The 16,409-nt window shown below is 36.9% G+C and overlaps 3 protein-coding genes and 1 pseudogene across 4 annotated transcripts; 2 read left to right on the top strand and 2 right to left on the bottom strand.

The window, feature by feature from the left end:
* Positions 1 to 157: 157 nt before the first annotated feature.
* On the top strand, positions 158 to 2,245 carry LOC137745455 (dihydroneopterin aldolase 2). The gene is made up of 3 exons (XM_068485419.2): positions 158 to 342; positions 1,307 to 1,511; positions 1,880 to 2,245. The coding sequence occupies exons 1-3, from the start codon at positions 324 to 326 to the stop codon at positions 2,082 to 2,084; spliced, it is 429 nt and encodes a 142-aa protein (XP_068341520.2). The 5' UTR covers positions 158 to 323; the 3' UTR covers positions 2,085 to 2,245.
* An 829-nt stretch (positions 2,246 to 3,074) lies between these two features.
* On the bottom strand, positions 3,075 to 5,764 carry LOC137745454 (uncharacterized). Its single transcript, XM_068485418.2, has 7 exons — positions 5,621 to 5,764; positions 5,371 to 5,511; positions 5,208 to 5,290; positions 4,913 to 5,071; positions 4,238 to 4,348; positions 3,700 to 3,766; positions 3,075 to 3,605 (listed from the first exon to the last, which is right to left on the bottom strand). The coding sequence occupies exons 2-7, from the start codon at positions 5,483 to 5,485 to the stop codon at positions 3,325 to 3,327; spliced, it is 816 nt and encodes a 271-aa protein (XP_068341519.2). The 5' UTR covers positions 5,486 to 5,511; positions 5,621 to 5,764; the 3' UTR covers positions 3,075 to 3,324.
* Positions 5,765 to 10,583: 4,819 nt separating this feature from the next.
* LOC137744547 (agamous-like MADS-box protein AGL62) lies at positions 10,584 to 11,413 on the top strand. Its single transcript, XM_088680897.1, has one exon. It carries the CDS (start codon positions 10,634 to 10,636, stop codon positions 11,234 to 11,236), a length of 603 nt encoding a protein of 200 aa, XP_088537023.1. The 5' UTR covers positions 10,584 to 10,633; the 3' UTR covers positions 11,237 to 11,413.
* A 1,726-nt stretch (positions 11,414 to 13,139) lies between these two features.
* Positions 13,140 to 14,513, bottom strand: LOC137744546 (uncharacterized; annotated as a pseudogene). Its single transcript, XR_015953951.1, has 3 exons — positions 14,400 to 14,513; positions 13,911 to 14,093; positions 13,140 to 13,833 (listed from the first exon to the last, which is right to left on the bottom strand). The product of XR_015953951.1 is annotated as an uncharacterized LOC137744546 (transcript).
* Between the last annotated feature and the right edge of the window lie 1,896 nt (positions 14,514 to 16,409).

Genomic DNA, 16,409 nt, shown 5'->3' with positions numbered 1-16,409 from the left:
GTGAATATATATAATTAGGAGATCATATTTAGTGGTTGAAATGTTTATTTGATAGTTTAATAGACTTGGAGGTAACATATTATTATTATTATTATATATAGTCCATTGAAATGTTGAGTTATAGATCATGATTACGGTGTAGCTAACATAAGTGCAGGTACAGCACGCGCTATCCGGTATCCATCCGTGAGTTGTGTAGAGTTCCAGATTTTCTGAGACTCTGGGTTCTACTCGCATACACATATCTCACCAAACGCAGATTCTCCCGCGACGCACCACCCTTGAAGAAACATTCAGCAAAAGCTGCCGAATACAGAGCTTTAATGGCTGCGCCCACTTCTGGTAAACTCATCTTCTCTATACTCTGCTTACTTTTTCTTACTTCTCCGAAAAAGTTAAATAAAATCCAGAAGCTTTTTTTTGTAATTTTGATATGGAAAAAGGTCTAAATTTTGAGATATGGGTAATGGGTTTTTGGACATTTGTGGTTATGAGCATGTTAGCATTACTGGTTCCTCCTGGATTTACAAAAAAGAAAAAAAGAAAAAGAAAAAAGAAGATGTTTCTTGGTTGGCCATAGGAACTTTTGGATACCCCAACCCCATCACCAATGCATAGGCCTCGTTTGGTGCCGAGGATTAGATTGGATAGGATAACTCACTAGATTGTTTGTATGTTAAATAAAGAATTGGATGCCCGCTTCCAAATTTTGCACAGGTTGAAAGGTGGAAGATGAACTAGTCATGAAGGTAACTTATCCCTCGGCGTCCTACTATTGTAGGGATTAAAAGGATAAGTTCCCGTCATGACTAATATCATCTTCGATATTCAACTCGTACATAGTTTTCAAAATTGGCATACATTTCTTTGTTCAACATTCATTCAAGCTACTTAGTTATCCAATCCAATTCAATCCTAGACAATTGAGGCCGTCATAAAGTGTAAATGAACACGAAAAGCTTCTTCTAACTACCATTGAAACTTATATTAGGAGTTGAGGGATAGTGTACTAGGAAAGTTGTCGTTTTTCCTAATGACAGTCAATTTGCATCCCCCCTCTGCACCCAAGTTCCAATCCGTTCCCCGTAGTATAAATTAGATTAATTAGCATACTGCTCGAATAAAAACAATGAAATAATGACAGTCAATTTGTATAGATTCTTGTTATCTTTTCAGTAATAATTTTATTAGGCCGTGTGTATGTTCCAAGTGAACTGTGAACATTAACATTTTTTGTGCGTCTTTCCTTTAGTGGTTGGTGTTATTGGGCAGCCATTAATGGCTAAGTATGGTTGATTTTCATTAGGAACAATACTGGAAGATGCAGCGGTAAGAGGGGGAGATAAGCTCATATTGAGGGGTTTGAAGTTCCATGGTTTCCATGGGGTGAAGCCAGAGGAAAGGAAGTTGGGTCAGAAGTTTGTGATAGATGTTGATGCTTGGATGGATCTCCGGGAGGCTGGTAAATCTGATCACTTGTCAGATACCGTTAGTTACACCGAAATCTATCGGTTAGTAATAACATAATACCACCTTTTCATTTTTCATTACCTCGAATACTGACATATAACGTCCTAGTTAAGTTCTGCAATTCTAGCATGTGCATTTTACCGGTGAAATGTTCACTTCAGTTTGCAATGGCCTTGAAAAGTTATCTTCGTTATCAGTCTACCCTGAGATCTGTTTTTGTTCTGTTTCTTTTGTCTTATAAATATGATATAATTACTAACAATTACTGAAAGATATTTCAAAATGCAAACCCAAAAGCTAGGCAGTTATGTGCACAAAAGAAAAATTTAAACTACATTCTCGTCCTATATCTAAGATTTTGTCAAACTAATACGAGATCACTTTTGATTTATTGAAATGTACACCGCAGTATTGTAAAGGAAGTTGTAGAAGGGCCTCCTCATAATCTTCTGGAGTCCGTGGCTCAACAAGTTGCGTCTACCACTCTGAAAAATTATCCCCAGATATCTGCTGTCTCTGTGAAAGTTGCGAAGCCGCATGTCGCTGTTCATGGTCCTCTTGACTACCTGGGTGTCGAGATTTTTAGATACAGAAGTATTGATGCGCCAAAGTAATATTTTACCAAGTTAATCATACGTAGGCAATCTATGTCCCCTGTGACTTCCTGACACAGGTTTTTAGTGTGGTTTTCTTTCAGTTTGAAATTTTGGCGCGGATCCTTGTTCTATATCGTGAACCAGTGCTATCACTAATTAATGGCATTGCAGTTTTATCTTGTGATTGTGCACGTTTTGACTATTGTGATTGTTTGATCTTGGTTGCTTTGGTTTTGTACTTAATACCTGTGAACTTTTCTTTTATTGGATTTCTTCATCAAGATTGCAGCAACGGGTCAGTCCCTGAACTTATGCAGCAAACAAGAGATCGGTCAGCTGCAGAGAGGGCTGGTCATGAGTGGAATAGTTAGATCAGTTAGCAAGATTTGTTGGTAGTTCAGTTGCTATGTCGAGAGTGACGCTCTCCATAACCATGTCTAGGGTTTGTCGATAACAAAACTCTCACAAGTGAATGAGTCTTGTTGTAGGGTGGTTGTGTTTCTGAACCCAGTTCTGTAGTTTTGGGTTTGGATCTGCAGAGCATTCCATGGTGTTGGACTCAGTTTTCGTCCATCGAGCGCCTAGCTTGGACCGCAGTTTAATACTACTGTTGGGTTTTGTTAAACAAGCAACCGCTGTGCAGCTTCTTTCATGAATATGATCGACAGGGAGAAATTGTTCCCTTAACTGTCGTAAACAACTGGCCGCTTCCATGCAACCCCTCGCTTTACGATCATGTGAGCCGTTTCGTGGGGTTTGTAGCATCCGGGAAGAGCAGGGAAGAATTCTTCATCGATAAGCCGGCAGCTTACAGGTACCGATTAGTTTGATAGAATGTAATTAGCCAACTGGTAAGCAGCATCTAAAACGATATATTTTCGTGTGCACGCTAAAATCCTCCAGGATTTGCTGTTCCAGATTGGAGTATTTCGACATGCTTAGTATGTGTGCGGTAACAATGTGAATAAATACAAGCGTTACTACGAGGAAAAAAAAATAAAAAAGCACTGTAAAACGAGAATCCTGCATTTCCTTCTAAACTTCAAAATTTTATTCTCTCAACAAAAGCCGACTAAGAAATGACTGAGAAAAAATTTGTAACTGCGAGCAGCCTCTACCAGAAACGAAACAAGGTTTGCTCCTACTGTGGCACTCCGTCTTTCACAATTCAACACGACAATTTGATCCAAATGCAAGGACAGGGGAGGAGTCTCAAAACTTTCTTTTAGAATGTGAATGCAAGGGAAGGAAGCTTTGCTCATGAAGCCTCACCATTTTGTTCACGATCACGACTTCTGCCTTTGCGGCCCCAAATTGGAGTTGTCTCAATAAGTTGGTGAGGAACAAGCTTTCTTTCGCGCTTAGTCATCTTGATGAAATTCTTAACCTTCAGTTTGGCTATCTCTGCCTCCTCGTCAGGGGTAATCTCCCTCACTACGACCGTAAGGCGGCATTCTGGTCTCACTTTCACTCCACATTTGCCTTTAGCATGGTAGGATAGCCTCTTTTTGAAGAATCCCTTTCCAACAAAAGCCTCGGCTACAAATAAGGAGAAAATGCAGAACAAATAAGGTTAAAACTGAAAAACTAAAAAGAAAGATAATAAAAACTAAACTTTGTTTGCAGTATTTACCAACAAGGAGACGGTCTGGATCCAACCCATGATTATGAGTTGCATTTGCTCGGGCTGAATGAATGACCTGCAAGTAGTAGTTTCTTATTTAATGTTCACATTCTGGAGTATACATACATATTTTTTCATGTGAGTATGCCACTCTCGCGCCCACCTTCTCACAAGTCACAATGAAGCATACAGGCAGCTTACCAGCTTAAAACTAATAAAACAAATACTTCTACTTCCAGACTCTACTCAGAGGCATTTTGTAGATGCGTGAATCAAAATAATAATAGTAAATCACCTTAAATGCTAATTCACTTGACTTCAACACAGATGTTTCTACATAGCATAGCATAGCTAACATATATTTATATATATGGGGTGTGCTATCCACACACCCCTTGTTGATTTCTGCCCTTTGATCTTCTTCAATTCACCCGATCCAATGGCCAAAAATTAGAAGGATGTGTAAGAAGTAAAAGGGGGTGTGTGTGTGTGTCATAAAACTGTTCTAATTAAAATAGCTCAACAAAATGCTGAGTGGCTGTATCACCTGGTACACAGTTTTTGAAGCTCGCTTTACTGTCACTTGCAACTGCAACAATGCATCTTCAACACGCATACCACGTACCAGTGCAGCAACCAAGTTGACCTTCTTAGGGCTCTGAGAGTAACAAATGAGTGAGCTAAAATCAATAAAGGTACGTTGACAATAAGGGGTAGAACATGAAATAACATAAAGTATAGAGCAGTCATTTATGCGACCCGAGATCATTCACTTTAATGTCTAAACTGCAAGAACATAAATTATCCAAGATTAAATCCAACTGTTAGGACTATTAGCAATTTAGCATCCAAGATGATCGGAAACGAATATACGTCCGTTTCAACATAAAGACAAGTGTAAAGGAACAGCTAGACTACTGTTTTCAGTACTGTCTTTCCCTAAGTGCATCACACACACCCACATAATCAGCAAAATGACTAGTGTAAAGGAACTTGTTCAACCCCCGGCCTTCTCTACGCCATTAGTTGTCCATCCTACGGTAAATTTGGTAGAACACAGAGATCAATACCCTAATACTAAATTTGCCTATTGGATAGCAAAGGAACATTAATTCAGAAAATGTGCTTCATGGCCCGATATACCTAATAAACTGAATCCGAACAAAGCATAGAATCCATTACAAACCCTTATAACGATATAACAAGAGTGCAATTTTATTACCTGCTTTATTCCCTTTAAGATGGCTTGAACTTTAGCAGGTTTAGTGAGCGATTTCTGCTTGTGCTCCTCATTCGTCGCAGTATTTGATGCCAAAACAGGAGTCAATGGAGATGGAAGAGGTGTTTCCTCAGCTCTCAAGTTTCTCGAACTAGAAATTCCCTGTAAGATGAAAACACAAATATAAATATATATACATTATATATATATATATATATATATATATATATATATATATATGTGTGTGTGTGTGTGTGTGTGTATTATATATAAATATATATGTAAATTTGAGAATTACCAAGTGCTGAAAATATTGATGAAGGGGCCTTGAAATGGTTGGAGAAGATGGTTTGCAAAGAGTTTGGAAATAAGGCAAGAGACCTGCAACATTAAGATTCTGATATTCAACAATTTCCCAAAACACCAAGTGAGAAAATTGGAGGTTTCGAAGAGCTACTGACCCTCTAAACGAGAAGAGGAAGAAGAACAGAAATTGGCTCGAGGGTTGTAACTACATTCAACCCTTTTTCCAATTTGACGGATAGCTGATTGCAGATGCCTCTGCCAGGCCGCCATGGCTGCAAAAGAGAATTGCTTACTACCTACAAAAATGGAGGAAAATACAGACATTTGTTAGTGGATTTGGGCATTTGGGGGAGAATCGGAGGTTGGGATATCTGAAAGTTGAGTTCTTTGTGCGCCACCACCTACCTCAGCCTCGTTTCAACCGCGACGGCCACCGCAAAGTGTCAAAGTGTGAAGAGTTTCAAAGCTCAGTTGCCGCGGCAAACCTAAATAACAGACCCATTTCGCCGTGTTTTTACTGGACTTCTGGAGGCTGAGCCGAAGCTTTTCGGGAAAGAAAAAAATAAAAAAAATAAATACTTTAACTAATAGAACTGTTATTAGAATTTCAAAAATCTTATTATACACGACTCATAAGTGTAATTTTCTTTTTAATTATAGAAAGTTTAGAGTTTAAAATGAGATTTTTAGAGTGTGAATAACAGTTCACTAACTAAATTGTAGCAATAATGCTAATCTACTTTCTGGCACCCTCGAGCATTTCAACCATTTTTGTACAATTTTTTTTATATTTCTCATATCATTACAACAAACTATCATATTCATATTCTTCAAAATATATTTTTCCATGTAAAATCTAATATACACTAAATATACATTTTAACATCTTGATTTAAAAAAAAAATGTACACTAAATATAAATTTTAATATCTTTATATTTTTCACTTATTTTTTTACTTTTCGGCTTAAATATTTCACTAAATCGGCTTCCTAATACATTATAAAGATTTCCTTAATGCTAAAGAAAATTTTCACACCCCAACCCGAAATGTTACTTAGACTCCGAATCGAGCTGTGTCGGCCAACACCTGGAACGTGATGAAGCCATAAAGTATAATGTGGTGGAATATGTGAATAAATTTAAACCTAAAAGTGTCTAAATATACAAGAGTGCGCGGTGAGCAGGAATGAACCCAATTCACACATGATGACAGAGCATAAGTACAATACAGTAAAATAGGGTGAGAAATTATATCATTGAAGGTAACCATCTACCCCAAGATTTGTCAAGAATCCTTGTTGATATGAAAGCTCAACTACTAAAACTTAGAGGGGCAAAAAACAAGGGTGAGTGGGCCTGAAAATAAAATTTTAATAAAAAAACCTTTGAAAACGTTATAACTCATCGCCGTAAAACATGTATAGTATCCAAAATATACATACCATGTATAGTATGAAATACTTACCGTAGCCTACAAAACGTAAATAAGGCATGACATCCAAAAATCTCAACAAGGATATAAGTAAAATCAGGTGCTCAACAACCTATGCTAGCACACCAGTTGGAGTTGCCTAATGCGACCTGTACGATTTCACCTATTGCTCATCAATATATGCTCGCACACGAGTCAAAGTCGCCTAATGCGACCTGTACGACATGACAGGGTGTAATCATAATATACGCTATAGTGCTACGATCACGTGAAGACTGGCGATAATCATAGTCACCTACGTGTCGGAGTCGCCTAATGTGACCTGCACGACAGGACTGGCACCTACTTGGATCCAAGGCGAGTGTGTGGTACATGAGGTGAACATATACATGAAGGACTGGCCTTGGCTCGGGGCGAACACTAACACCAGAATGCAACATGATGAGCAGACTACATGAATATAAGCATGCCATAATGATTCAATAATTCTAATCAACATAATAACATTCATAGCCGTAGATATAATTATGGCATCAAAGATTATAAGCATACATGTGCATCCTGTAGGATGTAGCATATTTCATAAATTTCGTCATTTCATTAATTCTTATAAACTTTAGTCTAATCCAGGCATATGTAAGAAATTCTTTTTCAAATGCATAAATGGAAACTATCAATCATATATATACTATAAAAAGGAAAAGACACACTCACCTGAAGTCCACGCTATAACTCCCAAGCATGAATATGGAGGTGTCACGAACGATCGTCACCTAAAACAATTATCAAATCACGTCTCAGAATTCTTATCTATAGAACACATAACTTACATAAAACACATCCCCAAGGATGTTCTAGAATGATTTTAAACCCATTGACCAAAAGTCAAGCGTTGGTTAAAGGTTGACTGTAGGGTCCACAACACTACGTAACTCAATCTGAAGGATCCACACTTCAGATGTCCGATCCAAAACTTCCAAAGATGCACATTATTCTTCTAGAACATCATATTAAAATTTCATTACGATCCAATGGTTGGATCTCCGCCAATTGCAAATTCAAGTGGCAGCCAACGTTTTATTTTACGAGCTTACAAATCCAATTCGGGAAGATTCGTACGTTGGATTCCCAATTTGTAAGTTTCTAATGTCCTCAAATATTACGTAAAATAATGTATTAAAGTTTGGTGATGATCCAATGGTTGGATCATTGAATCATATAACAACCAAGTGGCTGCCTTTAACGAAAATATAACCAAACGACGAAATTTCGAAAAACAGAGGGCGGATTCAGGTCCGTCATGTCGAGGAACCTAAGAAGGGATCTCGAGTTCCTCCCAACGTCGCTGCACGCGCCGCTGCAAGGTGGTTGCATAGGTAGCTACGCGCTGCATCCTCCAACCATCCACACGTGTTCATGCGCGCCACATGCCTACGAGTACGGCTGTACTCATCTTTATCGCAAAGGTTTTGCATTTTGCAAGTTGAACCTCCGACTTCCAAAGCTCCTAACGAGCTTAAATCTCAGTCATTTTCAGTGATTTTAAAACCAACATGAAGCGAGAAATGTAGGGAAGAGGATTATACAAATTCGAGGCCCAGTCATGGCCGGAGTTGATAGGGGGAACGGCCTGAAAGTGACCAAATGGTCGAGAGTTAACGTATAATGAGCAAAAGCTAACGTCGAGTGCATACTCACAATGAGAAACACCACGAGCCGAGCCGCCTCGCAACTAGCATTGCCTTCAGCTGAGCAACCGCCTGGCCACGAGTATTGCCTCTAGTTGAGCAACCTCGAAACGTGTGCTACCTCTAGCTGAGTATTGCTTCACTTTGAACATCACCTCATGTCGAGCACTGGTTTTGGACGACATCTAGTCACTTCGGCCAACACATGGATTGGATTTGAAGTCTCCAGCCAAAAGACTTTCTTGACTGAAGACTTTGGGGACTCCTGTTGTACCATATATTGGGCCCTAGTATTTGGGCCTCACGACCTAGCCCATGAAGCATGTAAGAGGTGAAGGGAACCCTTATTCTATAAAAGGGATCCTTCACCTCACTTTAGAGGATATAACAAAGAGAGCAAACCCTAGCCTCCATATTGTAACCCTCAATTTACATAGTGAAACTGAATCGACACCAATGTGGACGTAGTCCAACTTGAGGTGAACCACGATATATCTTTGTGTTCTTGTGCGTTTGTGTGATTTACGGTTGGATTTACGTTGGTCCAAGATTGACCCAATTTTGTGCATCAACATAGTACACCTGCGTTTTTTAAAAAGTTTAATTTTTTAAGTTATTAATTTTTTAAACACATATCCTACTATTTGTATAATAACACGTGATATACCATCCCATGTTCTGATCATATTGAAAAAAAATTTCCGCCACCTAGGTCATGTGGGAGGCTGATAGCCTCATCATTTTTTATTAATAAAACAAAAAGGCTTGACTTTCTAAGAAAGTCCACCCCACCCAAATTAACTCCCTAATCCTCCATTTCCTAAATCCCACCATCATCAACACACCACCCAACCGAAGTCCACCATCATCAGCACACCACCAATCTCTTCCCCAAACTTCACGTACCTATTGACACTTCAAGATCGACTTAATTAGGCATTTTATGATTAACTTGATATTTATATTTATTCTATGTGTTTGAGAAATAACTTTTCTCAATTGCAAGGAATTAATGATCTTATTAAAAATGATAGAAAATGGTTAAACTAAATTGTTGTTTGTATAAAGATTATGAATAAAAAGTTGTAATTTATCATTTAATATTTCAATGGTATTTTCATTTAATTTTTTTTTTTAGCTTGAACATAGCAAAAGATTTGGGAAAATATTAAATAGACAAATGTTATAATGTTATTAGGCCACCTGTTATAGTGAGTAAATTGAGTACTGACTAGTCAGTACTCAAATATTGTCCTCTTTTTTTTTTTCTTTTCTGACCCACCATTTTTTGTGGTTTGTTAACCCATTTCTCTCCTCTTCTTTTTTATTTTATTTTATATTATTCTTGTATGTATTTTTTTCCCTCTTTTTAAGACCCCCAGCGTATTTATCTTAAACTCTCACATTATCTATAAATATTGTATTAATTTTTTAAATAATATAAATATTGTTTAATGCTTATTTTACGATAAAAGAAATTTATTTAAATTCATCTAGGCTCCTGCCTAAATCTCAAATAGGCGCCCAGCTGCTAGGCCCCAGTCCACTGCTTGACTAGCGCCTAACGTTTTTTAGAATCTAAACCTAACCAATTTAAGCTTCTTACATGGCTTTGATATTACCGCTTACAACTGCTTTGGTGAAGAGACTGTTTTCTATTATGAATATTGACTCAAAACTTTGCACTCTCCAATGTGAAAGCAACTGCTTCGATTGAACCTTACACACTTTTGAATTTCGCCCCTTCCCTCGGCAAAACCTGACTTCGCAACTGCTGCCACGAGGTGTTACTATTGCACGTTAAATATGAGTGGGCAGCAAAGTTCCTATGTTCCACTTCTAAAGTGAATGAATGAAAAATAAGTATATATATATATATATATTATATTTTAAGTAAAATAATAACATTATATGACCGTGAATTGGGTACATCGAAATTAATCGTGTTTCCTAACTTGTAGGAAACACAAACCAAACAAAATCGTTTTTTTTTTTTTTTTTTGTTCTCCGAACAATCAAATCGTGTTTACGAGTTTGTCTTTCCACATCTTGAAATCTGGAGAACGCGTGATAAGAGAAGAAAAGATTTGGATTTAGAAACGGATGAGGAAACCTTGGGAAAGGGTTAACTGCCTAATCAAGTAGATGTTTTCACCGACTTATTTTCTGTTCATAATGTGTGTCTATACATATCCCACTCTAGGGCTCTCTAATCTCTTCCTTTATATCGTCTTCTACAAGCACAAACCTACTGTAGATCGCAAACTCCATAAACTCGCTCCATTTTTGCTAGAGATATGCCAGGCATTATTAGTACCGCTCTTCCAAATAAAAAACCTGTTCAAAGAAAACTTGTTATCAAGAAAATAGAGAAACCAAATTCCCTGCTGGTCTCGTTTTCGAAGCGGAGGGGCGGTCTTTTCAGGAAGGCTTGTCAACTCAGCCGTCTGTGTGGCGCTGAGGTGGCCGTCATTGTTTTCTCTCCGTGTGGCAGGCTGTACGTCTTTGGCCACCCATCGGCGGATTCTGTTCTCTCTCGCCTTGAACGCGTAAACAATGCCTTGCATGGCCGCCAATACATCTCCATGCATGCTAGTTCTGAGGATGAAGATCATGATACAGACAGCAGTATAAACGAGTCCAATTCAATAGAATCTTGTATGGTGTCCAAAACGAGCATAGATCTTGAAAATCTTGGCTTAGATCTTGAAATAGACACAGAGGAGATGGAGGAGGATGAGGCGAGCAAATTTTGGTGGGACCAGCCAATCGAGACTGTGAAGAAGTTGGATGAACTGAAGCAGTTCAAGAGTTCATTAGAAAAATTGAAGGCTAAAGTAATTACGCAATTGGATGAGATGGAAATGCGTAAATTGGTTGTGAGGCATTATTTGATGTGAGACCATGCGTTGCGATGTATTACTTATTTTGTTACAATTGTTATCGAGTTCTACATTTATTTTCTCAAGGAGGAAAAGGAGAGCTTTCATTGACTAGGGTTACCTCTTGTACAAGTGTCGTTATTAAACGTTTGATTCTTTTTACTGCATATATAGAGTATTTAATCTTTTGTAAACTAACTAGAGTAAGGGATTAAGGAAGAAATTGCATGTACATGTAAAACCCTATTCACAATCTTACCTTGGGATCCTACAGATAGTAATAATATTATGGCAGTCGAATTCTCGGGCAATTCCAACACCAAAAAAGAACTTCGCTTTGTCTTTATACATGCGAATACCGGCCGAGAGTATTTGTAAGACACACAAAATTGAAATTGATATACTACTTGATGCGTATTATAATCCATATACAATATTAGATTCCTCTATTATTGTAGCCAATTCTTAAAAAACGTGTGAATTTTGTATGTGCAAATATAATTATGAATCAAATAAAAAACCAATATATGATCTCTTCCGGGTGTGCTTTTCTTTTACTAATCAGTTAATGAAGTTTACACGATGTTCTTTTTTAGTATCTATTTTGCTTGTTCGTCGTCAAAATATAAATTAACGTTTGTTTTTTTTTAATTATTCTTAGTTGATCTATTTTCCACTTACATGCATGAACGTAATATCGGTACTGCATAAATTAACAAGTACAATAGGGCCAATAAATAAGAACTTTTTTTATAAGTACCAAATAAAATCTCAACATTGTTAATAAAATGACCTACTTGACATCAATATGGCGCCCTATGACCAAAGTTACCGAGTTCCCGTAAATGAATAATTGTTAACTTGATAATTTAATATACGGAAGGACAACTAGTGCAATAATTTGTAAAATCACAGATTATTTCTACCAATTTTAAAGGACGATGACCAAAATGTTCTATGCTCTTAAAACCATTGGGTAATAAGTTTCTATCATATTTTCTACATTATAGATTCCGAGTTTAAACTCTCATGAATATGATGATAGATTCAAGTTAAACGTTATGATTTTAATTTATTTTTGAGTCTACAGATTAGAATGGGCCGGGGATCATCCATTGTGGTGGAAGATCCAAAGGACACTACAATTGCACAAAGGGAATGGGGAATTGTCATTGAAGTGCTTACTAGTAACAACCCCAAATCGAAGTAATAATTAATGTTTGATTATCCTTCCCATTTTTTACTTGTTTACTAACTTCTACGAAACACAAACCGATCTGTTTCTTTCCATATTATTTGTTATTTATTTCTGCTTTCGAAGCGTACGGAGAATGCAAAATAATAGAAGGAATTTACAAGATAAATTCAAATTAGACACTAATCAATTAGAAGTCTTTGTAAGAATTTACAAGAAAATTTCTTTGTTGACCTCCCAATTTTTTGCGACAACAAGGCCGGCAAATTTTGGGTTGCACCGAGGCCTGTGCCGTAGGACTACGAGATCACCCCAAGAACGCATTCTTGATGAAAACGTGGATGGATGTAACTTAGAAGTATCTAAGGGAACTGATAATCGCGAATTCAACTTAGAACTATCTACATACTTTTTAGTTTCTCTCAAACGTTTAAGAACTGAGGCATCGAAAGACCTTTGGTTGTCTGGTCAATCTGTTTAGATAAAAAAATTCATTCTACAAATTGGTGTTTGCATTAAGAGTTCCGTAAATACTCCACCTGTGTTTTACATCTTTTCTACTGCATACAATCTATAAAATTGAGTTCTATAGAATTCGTTCCTGCAAGGGCTTTCTTCATGCACACGAAACATATTTAAACTGCATGCCGATCTCATCCCCTCAATTATCATCAATTTATGGTACGAAGTATCAGTTAATTACGGCTCACAGCCCACCCAAAGATGTTGCATAAAACATGTTAATCATGTAACATGTTATTAATCACAACCTACATCATATTCACGACTTTTACTTGAAGAAAAAGCAAGTATAATTGTCTAGCTAGCAAGGAGCCCTTTCTACAAATATTGCTAGCATTGTTCAATGTGCCCAACTTACGACTTACGAGCTACAAAACTATACCTTGTGAAGGTAATGGGAGGAGGAAGAAAGATGGATCACAGTGGACGAAGATTTCTCAGCAACCACTTCTTTCACAGAGCGGGGTGCAATGCTAAAAATATCCTGGCTCTCTTCTCATCCTCCAAAATGTCAATAGCATTTAGGACATCAGTAAATTTCTCTACGGAGATGCCTCTTTCTTCAGTTTCTTCAACGGTGACTCTGCAACTGCCATATCTCCTAGAGCATTGGCCGCAACTCCATCCGTACTTAGTGGTTTCCTAGACAGTTGTAAGGTTTGTGTGCTTACAGGACGGTGCCTTTCCTTTCGATCTGAAAAATTCTTGACATCACTTGAACCCATTGACTTCTTCTGAGCATCTCCGTCAATTTTCTTGGCACTGGTTCCCTTGTAAAGATTTCGATTGCAGCTTGATGGAACTTTTTCAAAAATCTAGCGTCATTTCCACATATGATGCACAAATCGGAATAATATGACATAGCTTTATTTCTGTACATGTGGAAACTGGGATGTGCCTGCATTTATAACAAAGTAAGGTACGAGCAATAGAATGTCTCCATTAAATTACTAATCAAGAACAATTCAAATATACCTCGACATACTTGTTCCAGACCGGATCATCAGCCACCACTACCTTCTGTTGTGTTTCGTCCCAAGTAAAACCCTTTTCATCAAGCAGAATGTTAACGCTACTGTAATGTTTCCTGAACACATTGTACCGATTTTTCAATTCCGCCCTACCATGCTGACAGTGTACCAATTTTTCAATACCGCCCTACCATGCTGAAACCCGAATTTCTCATTACAGCATGTGATCATGGTAATCCATGATTTCTTGTCGAAAGTGCGACCAACCTTATTGTGCACTCCATCCAACATTAGTTCAAGGAAGAATTGGTCCATAGTCTGTGACCAGTCAATTTTTTTAGGATCACATCTTTCTTTCTCACACATTACATCACAATCATCATGTTTACACCATCTCCGTCTCTATTTCCCCCTCCGTAGACAGAACTGCTACGACTCCACAGCTGCCATCACCATCACCGTGCCGCCCGGCACCACAACTAAATTTTCAAACCAGCTCCACCATCTCCTTATTACATTGCTCCTTTCCCCACCAAGACTGTCTCAACATAACCTTGTTCACCATTTTCTTCTGACACTGCTCCTTTCCTTCCGACTGAATTCTCATTTTTTTTTATTCTTTTCCTTCTTACATGATTCACTTTCAGCCTTACAACTCCTCACGAAATAATAACAAAAAAGCTTAGGCTGCTAAAATATTTTGACCATGGCATCCCGAGAGGTTTGCACACCACAGTTTATATATTTCTGTCCCTCAATTCTCATTTGGTATGTGCAGGAAAAGAAAAATAGTGCACGGATATCACGTCTCATTTCTTTCATTTTCGATGCTTTCTTTATTCTTATCAAAAGGAGGACACAACTAGTTTACCACAAAAAAAAAAAAAAAAAAAAAGGAAAAAAGAAAAAAAAGGGGACACAACTAAGCATATAAGAAATGTGAGTGCGCATATCCTCAAATATTTTACATATTCTTTTCATATAATTTATCCAGTGATTCCAGTCACATGCTCAACAACCAAATTTTTTATTCTAACCGACATATGGAATAATTTTCGAAAAATCCATCTGTTTTGTGTTTTTTTTTCCCTCACCGACTCACAACGACTTCGTTCTTTTGGTTTTATGTACACACCTGGAAACATTCACGCGTATTAGGTAAGAACGTCACCTGATTCACAACATTCTATTACAACATGTTGAGGCCCTTAGATTTCGATATTTTATTAAATAAGAACATCATCAACGATACAATGATGTATTTCTTCCGCAATACAATAACATGTTCAATAGAATTTAAGATAATATTTATCTTCGCCTCATATTCAGCTCTTGCGAACAATGTATGTTTATTGTAGATGTAAAGTTATTTTCCTCATTAATGTGAGATTTATTTTTAACACGACCCGCATATGGTGATTTCCAAGTCAAATGTCTAGACAGTGCAGACAGGAGTAATGTGGAGCATGTGTCACCTTTGAACTTCCTACATAGGACAACTTGCTCCTATATCATGAAAAAAAGTTGAGGTTCCCCATACTCAAAATTGCTTAATTTCTGAATCTTATTTGGAATGTCCTCTACACAAAACATCATTTGAACCAAATGTTGTTTGGTCATATAAAGATATTCAACAAATTGACAGCAAATTACATATTCATAATGAATTGCCAACTTATTTAAAACATTAATAACTAAATAATTTTTTTTTAAATGATAATGAAATAACAATTAAAAAATTACACAATTTAAAATTATCAAATTTATACAATAAAAATACGTTATTACCCAATGATTTTTTTTTAATACATTGATATTTTACATTAAGAGGAATGAAATTTCGGCTAAATCACATAATGAGTAACCTAATTTAGTATCGAATTCATCATTTATAAAATTTGAATCTAAAATCTCTCACTTTCAAATGAAAATGAACAACCTAACTTAACTAGTAAGCAATTCGAAATGTTCCTATTGAATACAGCCATAGTTTGCTTCAATTGCGCGTAGGGGCGCGAATCTAGTAGTGGCTTCCAATTCCTTCCAACCACACCTGACCGCCACGTCAATGAATGGCTAACGTCCATAACTAGTTACGAATAAATCAACGTGTCAAGCACCCTCTTGGCTTTTGGTATAATCACCATCATGTCAAGTGTATTTTATGCATCGCACCCCACGGATTTTGAATATTGACATAAATATTGATAATTGTTACTGCATTTTAAAATTATTATTTTTCACTGCAAAAATTTAATATTTGAAGGAAGAATATACTTGTAAAGAAAGAATGAATTTTTTTTTTTAAAATGTTAATAACAATTTTTTTAAATATATATCAAATAGTTTGCTCTATTTGGGTGAACTGACAAAAAAATAAAAAAAAAACCACTATAAGACTCGTTTACTTATTAGTAATGAAAAACTATAGAATCAGTTCACTTTGGAATGGGAAAGGCGAGGAAAGAGAATTGGATTAACAACTCCCCCTAGTTAATCAAAC

This window comes from Pyrus communis, chromosome 12, assembly GCF_041283825.1.
Source record: "Pyrus communis isolate YQ-2024b chromosome 12, ASM4128382v1, whole genome shotgun sequence".
NCBI lineage: Eukaryota > Viridiplantae > Streptophyta > Magnoliopsida > Rosales > Rosaceae > Pyrus > Pyrus communis.
This window is presented reverse-complemented; position numbering and strand designations above follow the sequence as displayed.